The 18,419-nt window shown below is 42.6% G+C and overlaps 1 protein-coding gene across 4 annotated transcripts in view; it reads left to right on the top strand.

Annotated features, from left to right (window-relative positions):
- Positions 1-18,419, top strand: part of si:dkey-122a22.2 (uncharacterized) — a 197,078-nt gene that overhangs the window by 112,817 nt on the left and 65,842 nt on the right. For all 4 annotated transcript variants that reach the window (XM_060900227.1, XM_060900224.1, XM_060900225.1 and 1 more), the window contains one exon: positions 10,982-11,120. In XM_060900227.1, the coding sequence (XP_060756210.1) occupies positions 10,982-11,120 (139 nt within the window). The remainder of the gene's footprint in view (positions 1-10,981; positions 11,121-18,419) is intronic.

Here is an 18,419-nt window from a genome sequence, read left to right as displayed (position 1 = left end):
GTTATAAAGCGAGTGTGGCTTCTCCGGGATCTGTTTCTGCTAGCGACACAAAAAACCCCTAACCTGTCTGAAATGTCATTTGATATTCTTGTTTATAGAACTGTGCACTCGAGGACGTGTTGAATCACAGCTGATATTCGGTACAACAGCATGATTTTGAGTGCGATCTTGCTTAATTATTTCAAACATTTATTTCTGGAAAGAAATAAAACGATCCAGCTTTTGGAGGGCAATTTGAATTTCAGTTTTCAAGAATTTTAGTAAATGTCTCTAGAGAGAGGCTTAATTATAGGCTTTTATACTTGTGTATCTGTAACGTTTCTCTGATTACAGTGGACGCTGAATCACCGGCAGACGCGATCAGGTTCACTTTTTGGGTTTTATTCACAACCACAATTCAAACGAAAACGTGCATTTCAGCTCTCTTGAGTAAATTCTTGTGGCTTCAGCCCGGGGAAGACGACGAATCTCTGCTCTCCCTCACTGCACACAAACAGCACGTTAATTCACAACAAGTGCTTCTACTTTGCCACTCACCTTCCCAGCTTTGCTCTCCATTCACAAACCAGCCCTTGACCACGCCCCTGCTTCCACAGTATCATTATTTTATAATGGCAAATATTACATTACATTACATTAATGGCATTTAGCAGATGTTCTTATCCAGAGCGACGTACAGCATACCCAGAGCAACCTGAGGAGCAGATGGGGGTTAGGTGCCTTGCTCAAGGGCACTTCAGCCATTCCTGCTGGTCCAGGGAATCGAACCGGCAACCTTTTGGTCCCAAAGCTGCTTCTCTAACCACTGGACCATGATAAAATCTCATCTCATTATCTCTAGCCGCTTTATCCTGTTCTACAGGGTCGCAGGCAAGCTGGAGCCTATCCCAGCTGACTACGGGCGAAAGGCGGGGTACACCCTGGACAAGTCGCCAGGTCATCACAGGGCTGACACATAGACACAGACAACCATTCACACTCACATTCACACCTACGGTCAATTTAGAGTCACCAGTTAACCTAACCTGCATGTCTTTGGACTGTGGGGGAAACCGGAGCACCCGGAGGAAACCCACGCGGACACGGGGAGAACATGCAAACTCCACACAGAAAGGCCCTCGCCGGCCACGGGGCTCGAACCCGGACCTTCTTGCTGTGAGGCGACAGCGCTAACCACTACACCACCGTGCCGCACCATGATAAAATATTAGATTAATTTTCCTTTATTTAAGATACTTACACTTACTAAGATATCATTTTATGGTGTATGGAATATTTAATGATAACAGTCTTAGTTGGTATTATTATTATTATGAAATTTCATTAGCTTTCATTCAGTTTGGTGAAGCCCATTTTACACCAGACCACAGCAGCACAGCACAGTGACAGCTCAGAACAGTTTAAAATAAAAATAAGATTTAAAATTTTTTTTTATTATTTTTCTTCAAGATAGAAAAACGACAACGTGCAATATTCCTATTATATTTTTAGCGTACTCCCATAATCTGAACTTCAAGGGCAATATTTCTGTCATTTGCCTACAGCCTGAGCAACTTCATATAAGTTCTGCAGACCAAAGAACTGAGCATCTGATCAAATCAACAAACTTCTTGATCAAATATCGTAAGAATTTCAAGCCTGTAAAATAGTTGAGAACGCTGGAATTATTATCTACAAGTGAAAAGTATTGTGTTAAACTGGACTGTGTCCTGTTATCTCTCGTCTCTTCCTGTGAAGAGCGAGTGAGGAGGGAGGGAAGGAGCCCATGCAAATTTTGAAGGGTTCTTATCAGTTGTGAGGATGATCAGACTCGGTGTGTGTGAGCGAGAGAATGTGTGACATTCCGACAGTGGGTCATGCGCCTGCTCCCTACAAGAGCAACAGACTTCATTCATCCTGCACTAATCCAGATGGGAAAGTCAAAGAGCAGAAAGTGCACAGCCTCGACCTCATTTCATCACCTCCATCGCTACCGAAGGAGAGAGGGAGAGAGAAAAGAGGAGTAGCTCGGAAAATAACTGACATTGGCGAGGCGCTTTGCCGTTATCTGTTTAATTCATCCCACCAATCGGGCCTGTCTTTTCCCTCGCTAAATTGCCCTTTGACACGCATGCCTTCCCATGCATAATCCAGACCTCCTGGGCAGAATAAAAAAAAATAAAAATGAATGGAAGTGAACCGAAGACCTCGAAATAAAATGTCAATGCCGGCGGACCGATTTGACGCCAAATCAAAGCTCCGAGGTTTGACACAGAATGTGCTTTTTGGTGGCGAGGAAAGGAAAATGTGTCCGGGTGAAAAGGTGTCAAACGAGCAAAGGATTCTTTGAAGAAAGGTGAAGAGGAATCGAAATTGGGAGCAGAAATAGTTTTGGGAACGGATGGAGAGATGGCGAAGAAGGATGAATGTCAGAGTGAGCGGCTGTCTTTAATTCGCAGTGTGAATGTTTGTGCGTGAAAGGCAGAGGCCTATTTGGGTCAGAGAAGGAATTTGAAAGTATCAGGTTATCGCTGTGTCAGAAGTTTTTATGGAACTTTTTATGGAAAACTACTGAGAAGTTTTAACTTCTGATTCTAAAAACGTACAAGAACTGCCCTGTTACAAAGCTCTGACACTTCTAAAATATTAACCCTCTGGGGTCTGAGAGTATTTTCTGGTACTCTAATGATTTTGGTATGTTCTGATTTTGTCAATTTCAACAAATCTAAGCAGTATTTTCACAGTCATATGATTTTTTTTTTTGTATTCAGCACAAGTTCGGTTACAGTAATATCTCTGCAGCATATATGTCATGGCTGTACTTAAAAAAAAAAAAAAAAGGCAGATAAATTGAAGATGTTGTAAAAAGCAGTTTTAGAACTGTGTTGGAATGCATGAAAAAACTTGACCTTACCCATTCTGTCGAACTGTTTTGGTCACTTGATGTGATTCTGTTCAGTCTTAAGAGTGTATCAAGCATCAAAACTTAAATCTGCCCCATTGATTTGGAAAAGTAACTGGATCATCAAAAAAAATGCATGTCCTATTGTCTTGGGATAAAGGGTTAGCAGTGGGACGGGTATTCAATGAAAAGAGTAAAAAATTCCATTCCATTCAATGAGAAGAGTGAAAACCCCTCCTACTGCCAACTCCTAATCCCATCAGACCAAGTGATCAAAACGGTTCATCACAATGGGTAACGCTTGGTTCACACATTGGCGTTTCAGCCTTGCGTATGTACGGTGTACCAGGATAAGTGGCAGTAAGAAAGGAACGTCACAGCATCACCAGCTTACATAGCTAATACTCTAGGATGAGTAACACAATCTCCTTGTACGCCAAGGTGCGGCGTATTTTTAAGTCCGCACTTCTACAGTGCTCAGCGTAAATGAGTCCACCCCCTTTGAAAAGTAACATTTTAAACAATATCTCAATGAACACAAACAATTTCCAAAATGTTGAAAAGACAAAGTTTAATATAACATCTGTTTAACTTATAACGGGAAAGTAAGGTTAATAATATAAACTTGGATTACACATTTTTCAGTTTTACTCAAATTAGGGTGGTGCAAAAATGAGTACACGCCACAACAAAAACTACTACATCTAGTACTTTGTATGGCCTCCATGATTTTTAATGACAGCACCAAGTCTTCTAGGCATGGGATGAACAAGTTGGCGACATTTTGCAGCATCAATCTTTTTCCATTCTTCAACAACGACCTCTTTTAGTGACTGGATGCTGGATGGAGAGTGATGCTCAACTTGTCTCTTCAGAATTCCCCAAAGAAAATAATTTCTTTACACCACAAAGGTGAAGGCTACAAGAAGATCAGCAAAGCTTTACTTGTCAGTCAGAATACTGTAGCAAAAGTGGTACAAAAATTTAAGAAAGATGGAACTGCAACCATCTCACAGAGACGTCCAGGTCGTCCATGGAAGTTAACACCTCGACAGGAGCGTCTTCTGATGAGAAGGGTTGAAGAAAATCGGCATGCAAGTTCACTGCAGTTATCTAAAGAAGTAGAAAGCCAAACTGGGGTGACTATTTCCCGCGACACAATATGGCGTACACTGCAGAGGAACGGCATGCATGGATGCCGTCCACGAAAGAAGCCTCTCCTAAAGCCCAGGCACAAAAAAGCCCGCCTAGAGTTTGCCAGGGCCCATGCTGACAAAGATGAAGACTACTGGGACTCTATACTCTGGAGTGATGAGACCAAGATAAATGTTTTTGGAACTGATGGCTTCAAAACTGTATGGCGTCGCAAAGGTGAGGAATACAAAGAAAAATGCCTGGTGCCTACAGTGAAACATGGTGGTGGCAGTGTCCTTATGTGGGGCTGCATGAGTGCTGCTGGTGTCAGGGAGCTGCATTTCAGTGATGGCATCATGAATTCACAGATGTATTGCTCTATACTGAAAGAGAAGATGCTACCATCACTCCGTGCCCTTGGTCGTCATGCACTTTTCCAACATGACTAAACACACGTCTAAGGCCACTGTTGGATTTCTGAAGAAGAACAGGGTGAAAGTGATTCAGTGGCCAAGTACCGTATGTCTCCTGATCTGAACCCAATCGAACACCTATGGGGAATTCTGAAGAGATGAGTTGAGCATCACTCTCCATCCAGCATCCAGTCACTAAAAGAGGTCATTGTTGAAGAATGGAAAAAGATTGACGTTGCAAAATGTCGCCAACTTGTTCATTCCATGCCTAGAAGACTTGGTGCTGTCGTTAAAAATCATGGAGGCCATACAAAGTACTAGATGTAGTAGTTTTTGTTGTGGGGTGTACTCATTTTTGCACCACCCTAATTTGAGTAAAACTGAAAAATGTGTAATCTAAGTTTATATTATTAACCTTACTTTCACGTTATAAGTTAAACAGATGTTATATTAAACTTTGTCTTGTCAACGTTTTGGAAATTGTTTGTGTTCATTGAGATATTGTTTAAAATGTTACTTTTCAAAGGGGGTGCACTCATTTACGCTGAGCACTGTATGTAGCAGCTTTGACATATCAGACATATGTCACGTGTATGCTGTAAAAACGAAAGGTACGTGGCAGTGACGCAGCGGGACCGTTGCTCGAACACCTATTACGCCGTGTGAATGCTTTAGTTGACGTGTCTGATGAAGGTGGCTCCGGGGCTGGCTGGGTGGATGTGGCTGATGTCTTCCCGCTTTCCTTGCCCTTCTTGGGTCCTGCATGGGGCCCCCTTTTATACCCACCTGCGAACGCCGCAGATACACCGTAGGTACGCAGCAGCAACATCACACGTAAGAACGAAACGCCACGCCTATGAAAGCAATGAAACAGTTACGCCGTGGCAACGCATCATACGCCGTACATATGCCTCAGGACACCATAACTTTACATCCCTTGAACCCCATACAAACCCCAGGAACGCCACAGAAACATCACACATATGCCGTATACATCACAGGACTTTAATTTTGGACAAAAAACCGCCTCATTTCTTGGCATTTGACCCACATGCCGTGTACGTGGCAAGATACGAGACAGTGTGATAGTAGCCTAAGGTAATGTTTTTCCACACATTCCAGCCCAGTTCTAAAACTGCTTTTTACAGCATCTTCATTTATCTGGCATTTGACTATTCAGTGTGTCTTGGAATTAACTCTTGTACTATTTTACTCATATCAGAGCCACAACCGACTCTGTTACACAATTACCCTGTAATTTTGCTCCCACTCCAACTCTAAATTGTACTCTCTAAACTCAAAATAGAGCAAAATTAACTATTTTTAAGGAAAATACTTTTAACTCTGGAAAAATTGCTCATTCATTTTTTTTCTGTGTATGCACAACAGCGCGCACACATCAACTGATCTGCTCATAATAAATGGAAGAAATGTTTACACTTACTCAAGTTGATCTACGGCTGGATCAAGTCGAATTTAAAAAAGGCACCGTTCATCATCAGTGTCCCAGTTCTCAAGATTGAATTGAATCGCTGTCCTGAAATTGAATCGCTGTCCTGAATCATCCAAAGCGCATAAAATCCGCGCGCCATCTCGCAACAAGTTTTACCTCCAAATAGCCTAAACTACGTCTGGCATATTTTATCCTGTTTACGGTGGGCGTTCCCACGGCGAAAGAGTGAAAGTGATCATCATGCCGTTACCATGTGAATGGTCTTTTATGAATGCGTACTGTAAGTGGGCGCTCAGCGCTCCGACTCCGGTGTAACTGAGTAAGGTGACAAGTTTTATGTTTCATCTAATTTAAAACTATAATATTATCTGGGGGCGGCACGGTGGTGTAGTGGTTAGCGCTGTCGCCTCACAGTAAGAAGGTCCGGGTTTGAGCCCCGTGGCCGGCGAGGGCCTTTCTGTGCGGAGTTTGCATGTTCTCCCCGTGTCCGCGTGGGTTTCCTCCGGGTGCTCCGGTTTCCCCCACAGTCCAAAGACATGCAGGTTAGGTTAACTGGTGACTCTAAATTGACCGTAGGCGTGAATGCGAGTGTGAATGGTTGTCTGTGTCTATGTGTCAGCCCTGTGATGACCTGGCGACTTGTCCAGGGTGTACCCCGCTTTTCGCCCGTAGTCAGCTGGGATAGGCTCCAGCTTGCCCGCGACCCTGTAGAACAGGATAAAGCGGCTAGAGATAATGAGATCTGCTTTAGACATTCCTGGAACGAGGGACATATTGTTAAAAAGAAAAACCTCACTTTTTCAGTGTTTGTGCACATACGTTTAGGTATCTGGAGTGCTTTCCAAATCACAAACTCTGAAATAAGACACCAGTCGGTTTCTTTTGGGCTCCTGTTTCAGAAAACATGAGCTTCAACAAGCCGTTCAGATTCGCCTCCTCTTCCTATGTCACAAGGAGCTCATTAGAATGATCCCGCCCGCCTCCTCACCAAAGTACCTCCAGTCATGGCTTTAAAGCTGCCTTTTTGAAGAATATTCATGAAGAGAGTGCTACCTGATTGGCTAGCAGAAGAGGGGGTGGGGTGAACAGTGGCTCATTATCATTTAAAGGAACAGGCGCTCAAACGAGCCATTTTGAACAGGGCTGTTTAGACAGGGGCAGAAGGGAGCTGTGGTGTTTTATCCTTGTGCTATTTTGACCAAAACATGTCACAGACATTTCATTAAGACCTCAGGGAAGTGCGTCAACTTGGAAAAAAGGGGGATCATACATCTCCTTTAATGTAGCCCTTGCTGGTAGGACTGCTTCTGACCAATGCGTGGCATCAGTTAAAGCATCAAACATTGCCAGTTTAGTATTTTATTAATTTTTTTTTTCCTTTTGCGTGGAGTGTGTAATTATTTGGACATGCTTCCTGAATGATGTGGAGCTCGTAGCTGGTTCAGTACAACATGATCCTTGTAGCTTCAGTGCAAACTAAAAAAGAGGCAAAGTTTGTGAGCTGAGCTGCTTGTTTAACTTCATGACTGGCTTCGGATGTAGTTGTGTTGCATGTGTTCGAGCAGGAAGTCACTAACGGATCCTCCAGAACCAGCTGATTTCATCAGTACGCACTTCAGATGTAGCAACAAAGCACAAAGTCCACTGTTTTATGGTTTGTGATAAATCTTTTGTGTAATTCTTTCTCTAATGGTTCTCTCTCTGTAGTGTGTGTGTGTGTGTTATTGATGTGCCTTCTGTAGATTAGGATTAGCCAATACGTAGCACCAGTGAGCTGAGACCAGGGTTGACTCCTGAGCTTTCTTCTCATCACCTCTCTCTCTCTCCTTCTCCTCACGTGCTCTGTTTTTCGTCCGCCTCTGTGCTTTCTGGAGATGATTGAAAAGAGACCAAATTCATATACGGTGTCATATATTTATATCTTTTTTTATTCATTAAAAAAAATGGCACATTGTATATCGGAGGATAGAAGGTTCGAGAACCATGACCTGGCGACTTGTCCAGGGTGTACCCCGCCTTTCGCCCGTAGTCAGCTGGGATAGGCTCCAGCTTGCCTGCGACCCTGTAGAACAGGATAAAGCGGCTAGAGATAATGAGATGAGATGAGGTTCGAGAACCAGCCTTGAGCCCAAAAGGTCGCCAGTTTGATTCCTGGGACTGGCAGGAAAATGTGAATGGAGTTGAGTGGATGAACAGCACTTTCCTCTCCCTCTATATCATGGCCGAAGTGCCCTTGAGCGAGGCACCGAACCCCCAACTGCTCCCCGGGAGCTGTAGCGTAGCTGCCTGCTGCTCTGGGTACCGTATGTGTGTGTGCTCATTGCTCATTTGTATGTGTTCACTGCTTCAGAGGAGGAATTTCACTGTGCTTGAGTGTACATGTGACAAATATAGGCTTCTTCTTCGTCTCGTTGTTATTATTATTATTATTATTATCCATTTATAGTTAATTTTGTTGTTATGGAACATCCAAGAAAGAAGTTCGTTCTGGTTATCACTTGGATTATGACAGCTATATGCTGTAATTCCTTCACCAGGCTCTCTTGCTCTCTCGACGTTAAGAAGACAAAAATACAGCTGGGCACCGGAGACTTCTTCCATTTACACATTAGTGGGCATTAACGTAAACCATGTTACTGTTGCAAGAGCTGCTGACCAATCAGATGGGAGAATTAAACATCACTGTGGTATAAAGGTGATTAAAGCAGATACGCAGAACCATGGCCTCACTTTCGTTTATAAATGCCTTGAGACCTCAAGAATGGCACAGGAATAGTTTTAAGCGTTAACTAAATCTAATATAATAATTTTTATGAATATAGTGATTCATATAGGTAGCGGTCTGAGTGAATGACCTTGACGTCCATGACGTCACAGCAGGAAGTCTATCGGTCTCCTTGCCATTTCCGCTAGACTAAGGCCCAATCCCAATTCTAATTTCTACCCCTCCCCCTTCCCCTCCCCCTTCCCCTTGGCCCTTCCCCTTGAAACTGAGCTACAAGGGATAGGGCTTGAAATTCAACCCTTATGTATTGGGATAGCCCTTCAACGATCGCATACGTCATCGCGTACCTCCGTCAGCGTTTACGTTAGCAAAACGCGACCAAATGCGTCATTGGCTGCGACCAGCCGCTACAGTCAGAGCCAGAACCAGAAATCTCTGCTGGCAGGGTGTGATTTGTTAACTAACACCACTGAATGGGATATCTTTGGCGCTTCGTGCACCACATCCGACAGAATGAGGTGTCAGAACACTCATGTAAACAATAAAAGCGAGAATAACAGAACAAAACGTACGCAGTCAAGCAACCGAAAACAATACTCACTCCCAAAGCTTTTTAGCAGCAGCTTGGATTTCAGAAATCGCTGCTCATTCTCAGCTCGAAAGCGAATCAAGCGGCGTGTTTCCTCTGGATAACAACTTAAAACACGTAAATAATGGAGAAAATACATTTATGACAATCTTTCGCCGCGGGAACCGCCATCTTTCTGAAATCCGCATGAAATCTCGCTGAAATCCGCATGGCATTGTGGGAAATCACTCAAACCCCTTCGTTCGGAGTCAGCTCCAGGAAAATCTCCGTTTGGAGGGGTACAGAAGCCCTACCCCTTCCCCTACCCCTCCGCGTTAACTGGGATTGGGATACCCCTACCCCTTCACGTGAACGCGCAAAATGGAGGGGAAGGGCCAAGGGGTTGGTCCAAGGGGTGAAATGGGATTCGGCCTTAAACACAGAGCTGACTGCAACTCCGATCCTCCATTTTGAGGTAATTTATCACCATGCCACGTAGACGTGTTGCTGGCGGGTGTAGCAACACGACAGAAGGTGGATTTACGTTGCATTCATGGCCCAAGAATGTTCAAACTGCAAAGATTTGGACGCGTTTTGCGAGAAGTTCAAGAGCACATTGGGTGCCTATGAAGTGGTCTCTCCTCTGCTCTGCACATTTTACTGAAGACTCGTACGAGACCTCTGATCTGTTGAGGAATGTTGGCTATAAGCCCGTATTGAAAGAGGGTGCAGTACCAACAATTAAAGAAAAATAAAACTACAATAAAAGGAAAGTAAATTCAGTTACACCAGTTCTCCTGGAGTGTGAGCTGAGGGTTGTTGCTAAAACCCAGGACGGAACGTGACACATTATCGCTTGGGCAGTGACCTCCCCGCGGTTGTTGCTAAAACCGGTGATATCCCGTCCCAGGTTTTAGTAATTGCCTGAGCCGAGCAGTAATGGTGGAGTACTCAGTATGGAGAAAATGGAGAATGAGTGAGTGGAGCAGTCGTGTGATTTCTCTGCTGGATATGCTCGCCTCAGCAGCAATATCTCGCCCTTGCGTGGTAGAAGCGAATGAACGGAGAACTGAACGAACAACTGAAAGTCAGATTGTTTCAAAACAATCGGCCACAAGGTCGGCCTTCAAGAAGCGAGAACACAGACGGGTAAGCTCCGACTCTCATTTGGATACAAAACAACAAAAACAACACTCGTTGTTTACCTGCATTTAAATTAATACATGTAACTTGTATTGTGTGTTTAAGTTAGCGGTATAAGATTATTTAATTTGCTTCAGAATGTGATCGTCTCAGTTCATCTGATTATTTAATTAGCCTTTTACGTTTTATCAGTGAAAATGCATGCATGTACATGTATGTTGCATAAGTTATAGCACCCATCCTGTTTTAATGAGAGTCAACCCACAATCAGTGAAGTCAAATCAGTCTTCGTTGAGCAAGTCGGTAACGGGATTTCTTACTTTCACCATAATTTTTTTAAATTTATTTATATGACTTTGGTCTATAGCTGTCAAAGGCCTCGGCCTTAAAACCGGTTACCGCTGTGACGTCACGCACTCAGGGCTGGCTGGCTCAGCGGGGCAGCTCCAATGCCAACTTTGTGCTTGATTTTAACTCTCAAAATAAATAAATAAATAAATATTATATTATTGCCATTTATGCAGCATAAAGAGTCAAGGATGGAGATACTATCCACTCGGAAATGTATTTAAAAATAAAGGTTCTGCATATCTCCTTTAATATGGAAACTGGGGGGGGTGAGTTAATGGGATGGACAGTTCATTGAGTGTGTGTGTGTTTTCAGGTACACACACCTGGTGCCCTCATTACAGATGATTCAGCTCTCCGCAGCCACTGGTGTGAGTCGTCTTCTCCTCATCCTGCGGCTGATGGAGCCGAGTTTCAGTGGAGAGAGTGTCTCAGGAGATCTGCTTCAACGTCAGGTAAAGACACACACACACACACAGGGTTAGCTGAGTCATTTTGTCCGAGAACCTCTGAACTCCATATTGTCACAGTGCTGAGTGCATGCTATAATAATAATTTTATATATATATATATATATATATATGGCGGCACGGTGGTGTAGTGGTTAGCGCTGTCGCCTCACAGCAAGAAGGTCCTGGGTTCGAGCCCCGTGGCCGGCGAGGGCCTTTCTGTGCGGAGTTTGCATGTTCTCCCCGTGTCCACGTGGGTTTCCTCCGGGTGCTCTGGTTTCCCCCACAGTCCAAAGACATGCAGGTTAGGTTAACTGGTGACTCTAAATTGAGCGTAGGTGTGAATGTGAGTGTGAATGGTTGTCTGTGTCTATGTGTCAGCCCTGTGATGACCTGGCGACTTGTCCAGGGTGTACCCCGCCTTTCGCCCGTAGTCAGCTGGGATAGGCTCCAGCTTCCCTGCGACCCTGTAGAACAGGATAAAGCGGCTAGAGATAATGAGATGAGATGAGATATATATATATATATATATATATATATAAGCGAGAGAGAGAGAGCTACAAAAAAAAAGTCCTCCAAGAGTAGTCCAGTGGCTCTTCCTTTTTGTGCTTCACTAAAGTGACCACATGGTGGTGCTCTAGTTTCAATTATTTACAAAAAAAAAAAATCCTCCACAGTGCTGTGCTTTAATGACGTCTGGAGCACGGTGAGAAAAGCAGTTTAAAAAAAAAAAAAAAGAGCAGCCATCAAACTGAGTTTAACAACTTTGCTCTGATGCGATTGTGCGTGCACAGGGGACGGGCCCCGGCGCTGGATCCTATTTCCTTTCCTTTTTTCCCCCTTTTCCAGACGTCTTCAGACAGGGTCTCTGAGGTCAGGACGCGAAGCGAGCTCGTCTGTGCTCCAGCTCGACGCCTCCTCTCCGCTCTAGTTCCACCCAATTTCATGCAAGTTAACGTGTGGCCAGGAATATGCAAATCACTTATTAGATTTTTTTTCTTTTTTTTTTCTTTTTTTGCATAAGCCCCTTCCACCTCTCAAATGGCTGCTGGTTCCTATTTGTCACATGAATCGAAAGCTGACCTGAGTCGAATAATTTAAATTTTTTGAAGCAAGCTAAAAAAAAAAAAAAAAGTAATGCGTAACACCTGTGTAAGTGAAGCCATGTCATTTCCATCCATCAATCTCATTTGTTTTATCTACGCAAACACACTCTCTGTAATTTAAATGTCTTGTAAACAAACAAACAAACAAACAAACTAACAGTGTCGGAAAATTTTCTGATACGGATCAGAGAGGAAAGGGCGACCTGAAACTGCCACTGGATATCAAATGATGGTTGTAGTGAATTAATATCATAAATATAGCCAGCATCAGGACTCAAATGATTTTACTACATATTTATTTATAACGTTCAAGCTGCCACCCTGAGCCCCTGTCGTCCCCCCCCCTTTTTTTTTTTAATTAACCACATGTATGTGCTTACTACTTCTCCATGAGAAAGACACAGCGATGGAATTCCACTTCATGGTTACTTGATGGTTTAGTATGTGGACGAGGGACCCTTGAGACGCTCGTCAGTGCTTTTATTTGGCTTTGCCGTCAATTCAGTCGAACCCATTGTTAAGACCTCGCTTACAAATTGCTCATGGCACCCTGTCCTTTCAGCATTTACTGGGTAAACAATATACACAGGACACCCTTAATATACATCCCCTGGCAAAAATTATGCAATCGAAACACTTAGAGGATGTTCACTCAGATTTTTTTATTTTATTTTTTTTAAACTTCATAGGAAATAAACAAATCACAGATATGACGCAAAACGATTATTGTGCTTCATAGTTGAAGATTCTGGCTTCTTGAAATACACCTCAAACAAATTAAATTATTTTAATTTGTGACATTTGTCTAGCCTAGTAAACTAGACCCACCCGCCTAGCGGCCAAAAATATTTTTTGCCTAGCGAGTGGGTCTAGCCTTGCACCATATAAACAAAAACACCCCGGGCATCAAATCGTGCCCGCCAATCACAACGCAAGGTTTTTGTTTGGATTCTTTGGGCGGGCTTTTGCAGGAGTGACGACAAAGCTGCGCGACGCTGGAGAAAGCACAACAGGAAAGATGGCTACGGCTAGTGAACAGCGCGCGTTTGACTCCGCTTTGGAATCAGTTTTAGAAGAATTAGACTTGGAGTTTTCGTTGAAACATGAGCAGGAAGAGGCTCTCCGCTCATTCCTTTTCAAGAAGGACGTTTTCGCTGTTTTGCCGACCGGCTATGGCAAAAGTCTGATCTACCAGCTGGCTCCGCTCGTAGCCAAAAGGATGGGGCTAGTTTGTGCAGTACGAAGAATTAATAAACAGCTTTGAAACATTACTTTTTGATTGTTTCTTATTTTCCCGTTATTTTAAATTTAAGGGAAATTATTTCACCAAACACCACTAAATAAAAACTCTCAAAAACAGTTTAAGCAAACCCTCGAAAAACACTTGGGGAAAAAAATGTGTATGTGGTACAGACTCCAAACTTGTGGTCATTATCTCCAAACTTCTTAATATCTAGAACCTGTTTATTAATTAATACGCATTTTGAAAAATTATTTATTTCAAGGCCTCCCCCACTGCTTTCTGTCGCTCTGACTACGTCACAGTCACTGTTGCGCTGATTGGTCAGAGCGTTGGCCTATACGCACAGAGACAGTTTGAAAGACAGCGGTTTGTTCCTTCTACCCGCTTCGGAAATGTCTACGGATTGAGGCCAGACTAAATATTCACATTTAGTCTGGCTTGCCAGGCTAACATTTGTCCAGATCACGGAGAGGAAAAAAAAAAAAAATTATGGAATCACTCAGTATTGAGTAAAAAAAAAAAATTATGCAATCATCAAAAAACTAAATCTTTGAGGCCTGGACTTCACTAATGAAAAACAATCTTCCCCATCAGTCAGGTTCCAGTTTTCTCCAATAGCAGCTGAAAGATCAGCTTTGCAGGATGGAGCCTTGTCATGTACCCAGTTTTTTTAATTTTTATTTTCAAGATTCAAGATGTCTTTATTGAAATTCGCAGTGAAGTTGCCACTGAATTACTTTCAATTTACAGACTTAAAAGTTAAAAACTTATACGACTAACGATATTGCGCATCTCGTAATATTCGTAATTAAAAGTAACAAGATTCTTACACTATACCCCTTACACACAATGATTAACACATTCATAAAATCCACATAAATAAAATATGTATACATCGATTGCACTTAATTATTCGATCGTCTGAAAACAGAGAAGTGTTAACGACATGGAAAATATTTACGGCTTGCTACTGATGATAAATTATTCCCCAGGCTTATTGAGCAGGTTGGACATGTACGGAATAGGAGAGTTGCTATATCGCAGGGGTGGGCAATTATTTTTTCCATGGGGCCACATGAGAAACAGAAAATTTTGTGGAGGGCCGGACCAAAAGGCTGAACTAATTTCTGCATAATATTAATTGTATTTCTTTATATAAAGCAGAAAATAACATATTTTTTACGAGCTGCTAAGACTGGTAAGAGTCTGGAAAAAACGAGGTTGCCTTACAAAAAAATGTCATTTATTCAATCAAATTTCCCAAAACAATGGTTAACAAAATGTCAAAACACAATAAAGACACCACAATATTGTCTTTCTACTCCAAATATCAAGCAAGATACATCAGATTATAATAATGATGCCCACATTTGTAGTTTAATCACCTCATTTGGTGTTTTTCGGATCTGCTCTCCGCAAACTAAACACACGGCTTTATCTCTGACTTCAGTAAATAAATACTTAGCAGTCCATGTTTTGTTGAAAGCCCTGCATTCGGCATCTACCTTTCTTCCTTTTGTGGACATTTTAGGGGCTAAAGTCTTCTTGCGACCTGCTCGCAACAACGTCGATTCGGTCTAGGTATCAGATCTACAGATCGGCTCGGGCGCCTGCTGGTGACGTCACACTACGTGATTGGCTGGGCCGTTTGAAGGATGACGTACAAGTTTGTGGTTGGTCTGGACAAATTACGGAAGTAGTTACCGCGCGATTAGGTTTCATGGGATTTCATGTCATGTTCATGTCGCGCGCATTGCGTTTTTGTTGAACACAACTTCAAAATAAAAGCAATGCAGTCCATGCATGAGGTAAAATTAGAAAATACGTTTATTTTGTCATTTCTAATTAACCTTACGCGGGCCGGTCAGAATGAACCAAAGAGCCGGATGCGGCCCGCGGGCCGTAAAATGCCCAGGTCTGCTATATCGGTTTGTTCTTGTTTTGCGGCAGTTCAGTTTCTGACTGTTTCTCGTGACACGGCCTGAGACCTGAAGCCTGGTTGGTGGCAGCCGATCTCTGTATTCAGACTTCAGCAATGTCCTTGCGAACTTGAGGCAGAGCTGCTCCCTTCCCTCTGCTAATGTCACAAGACCAAAGCTTTGCAGTGCACAAGAGTAGCCTGTGTAAGCGTTCCCTAAAATAATACAGCACGCCCGCTTCTGGATTCTTTCCAGTTTGTCCGCTTGAGTCCTGATGACCATGCGGGTGCCGCATACTCAAGAATGGGCCTAACATAGTCCGTATAAATTTATTTTTTTATATCCCCGCAAACAAAGTTTGTGGGGGGTTATATAGGAATCACCCTGTCCGTCCATCCGTCCGTCTGTCCGTCTGTCTGTCTGTCTGTCTGTCCATGTGTCTTGTAAGCGCAACTCTTCCTAAACGGTTCGATGGATTTTGATGAAACTTTACCCAGCAGCACTATACCACCTGAAGATGTGCAAGAAGGAAAAATAATCCCAGCCCAATGTTTCACAGGGGAGATATTTCATTCAACTTATTCCCTGACAGATGACAGGCTCATGAGTGGGGGGAGGGGGGATTCTATAGTGAGGTTACTCACAGTTCTAGTTTTTTAAATTTCCACCATAAATTTTCAATCAGATTGAGATCCGGACTGTTTGCTGGCCGTGTCATGGAGTCTTTCCTGAGGAAAATCTTTAACAAGCTGTATTATCATCCTGAAAAACCACTTCATGGTTATTTATTTCTATCAACGGAATAAGAAAAATGTCCAAAATTTCAGGGCACACCTCGGCACACTGATTGCTGGATCAATGTAATCTCTCTGAATGTTGGATTGTGATTGTGTGTGTGTGTGGGTGGTGGTGGGGAAGCTTTGTAATCTTTACAAAAGTCAGGACATGGGATCTCTGGACTTAAATGTCCGAGTAGGGATGAGGAGTCAGTTTGGCCGGCAGGAAACTGCTGCACAGTTTTCATTCAGTTTATTAAAGGAGAACTGAAGTCATTTTTAAACTTGCTTTATTTCTTAATTAACGTGTTATTCAGTTACGTTTTCGGTTTTAGTAACCTTATATCGTGACTCATATTGGCAAGTAATTGCAATTAAATATTACACTTATCGGCCTATTCGGTTTTTAGCCGTGTTGAATTTAGTTCGTCTGGTCCACGGCAGGCGTCGCTTATCTGTGCGATCTTCACGAGACTTCGAAACGTGAAGCGTCAGCCAGGTGTCAGTGCCGCCATTTTGAAAACTGTTTTCCAAACGATATATTGCACAAAAACGAGTTTAAATGACGATTACTGCCTACTTTTTTCAAACTTTCCTGGTTGTTATCAAAACAAACAAAACTTCCGGCTTGATTACGTCAGCATTCGAAAGAGGGCGCGCGCGCGTCTTTTGACAACGTCGGCAGATGTCGGTCACTTTGATTTCCGCTGTACGTTTTACTTCCGTCATACAATGTCTCGCACAGGTCTCAACGAATCTCGTTTACGGCCGTCGCTTTGACATACGGATTGATCTATTACGTAGCATATTTCAAACACTCATAACTTGCTATAGCAGCGACACAATAGCGATCAAAAATGCGTTCCTATATTTAATAAAATGAGAGAAATAGAATTTTGATAATAAAAATTTGCCTTCAGTTCCCCTTTAATGTGTAATTTACTGAGTGTTAATGTTAGATACTTTACTGTTTCTGCATTATGTACAGCAGTTTTCTTCTCCTGTGAAGTTTTAATTTTTGCAACATCAGTGTTTTCCATGACTTGAATTTTTACAATATGCATAAATGGAGAAACGGGGCTTTTCAGAGCTCAGAAGACAAGAAAAACATGATTGTGTATAATAAATATTACAGTCAGTAATTCATACTTTCCATCAACAAGGTGTTCCTGCCTGCAGAACTATCGCTTGCTGGATGTTTTTTGTTTTTCGCGCCATTCTCTGTAAACTCTACAGAGGTTGTTGTGAGTGGAAATCCCACTAGAATCCCCAGTTTCTGAAATATCCAAACCGTCCCATCAGTACGACACCAACAAACATGTCATGATTCATCACATTCTTCACCATTCTGATGTTTGATGTGAACATTAACTGAAGCTCTTGACTTGTATTGGTATCATTTTATGCATCGAGCTGCTGCGACCGGATTGGCTGAGTGGACAGTTGCATGAATATGAAGGAGTGAACTGTACCAGTTAAAAGTTTGTGCACCCCTACTCATTCATAGGTTATTTTGTATTTTCTACAATGTAGAACAATAGTGAAGACATCAAAGCTATGAAATAACATCTGAAACGTATATGGAAGTATGTGGTAAACAAAAAAGTGTTAAACAAAACTAAACGTTTCCTAGTTTAGATTCTTCAAAGTAGCCAGCGTTTATCTTGATGACGCTTTACACACTACTGGCATTATCTTAACCAGCTTCATGAGGTCATCACCCGGAACGCTTTCCAATTAACAGCTGTGCCTCGTCAAAAGTTAATTTGGGGATGAGTTTCTTGCCTTTTTAATGTATTTGAGATCGAACAGTAAATAGTAAATAATAAAAATACAGTAAACAGCCCTGTTACTCCTAACAACTGTAGGAATCCTGATTGTCAAGAACTGCTCAACTAAGTAAAGAGAAACAACATTCATCATTCCTTTAAGACAGGAAGTGACTTTTAATGAATAAAATTAAAGAAAAAACATTGAATTAGAAGGTGTGTCCAAACATTTGACTGGTATTGTGGGGCAAGGATCACTGGAGGAGTAGTACCTTTCTGATGGCCTATGTCACCTTAGCATCCCAGACTGGTCTCCCAATATCCAGCTTCATGTGATGCGTAACATATGGCCAAATCATCAGGAAGTGGCCTTTCTATCTAGCCTCTCACATGTTTGAAGACTGTCCGTAGTGGCTCCAAGCACTGCCCCTGGTATTGCAGAACGCGGCAGATCTAGGGGAGAAAACCCCGAAAACCCCCCACTGTGAAACG

The sequence above is a fragment of the Neoarius graeffei genome, chromosome 19, assembly GCF_027579695.1.
Source record: "Neoarius graeffei isolate fNeoGra1 chromosome 19, fNeoGra1.pri, whole genome shotgun sequence".
NCBI lineage: Eukaryota > Metazoa > Chordata > Actinopteri > Siluriformes > Ariidae > Neoarius > Neoarius graeffei.
Note: the sequence above shows the minus strand (reverse complement) of the source record. Positions and strands in the feature narration are given on the sequence as shown.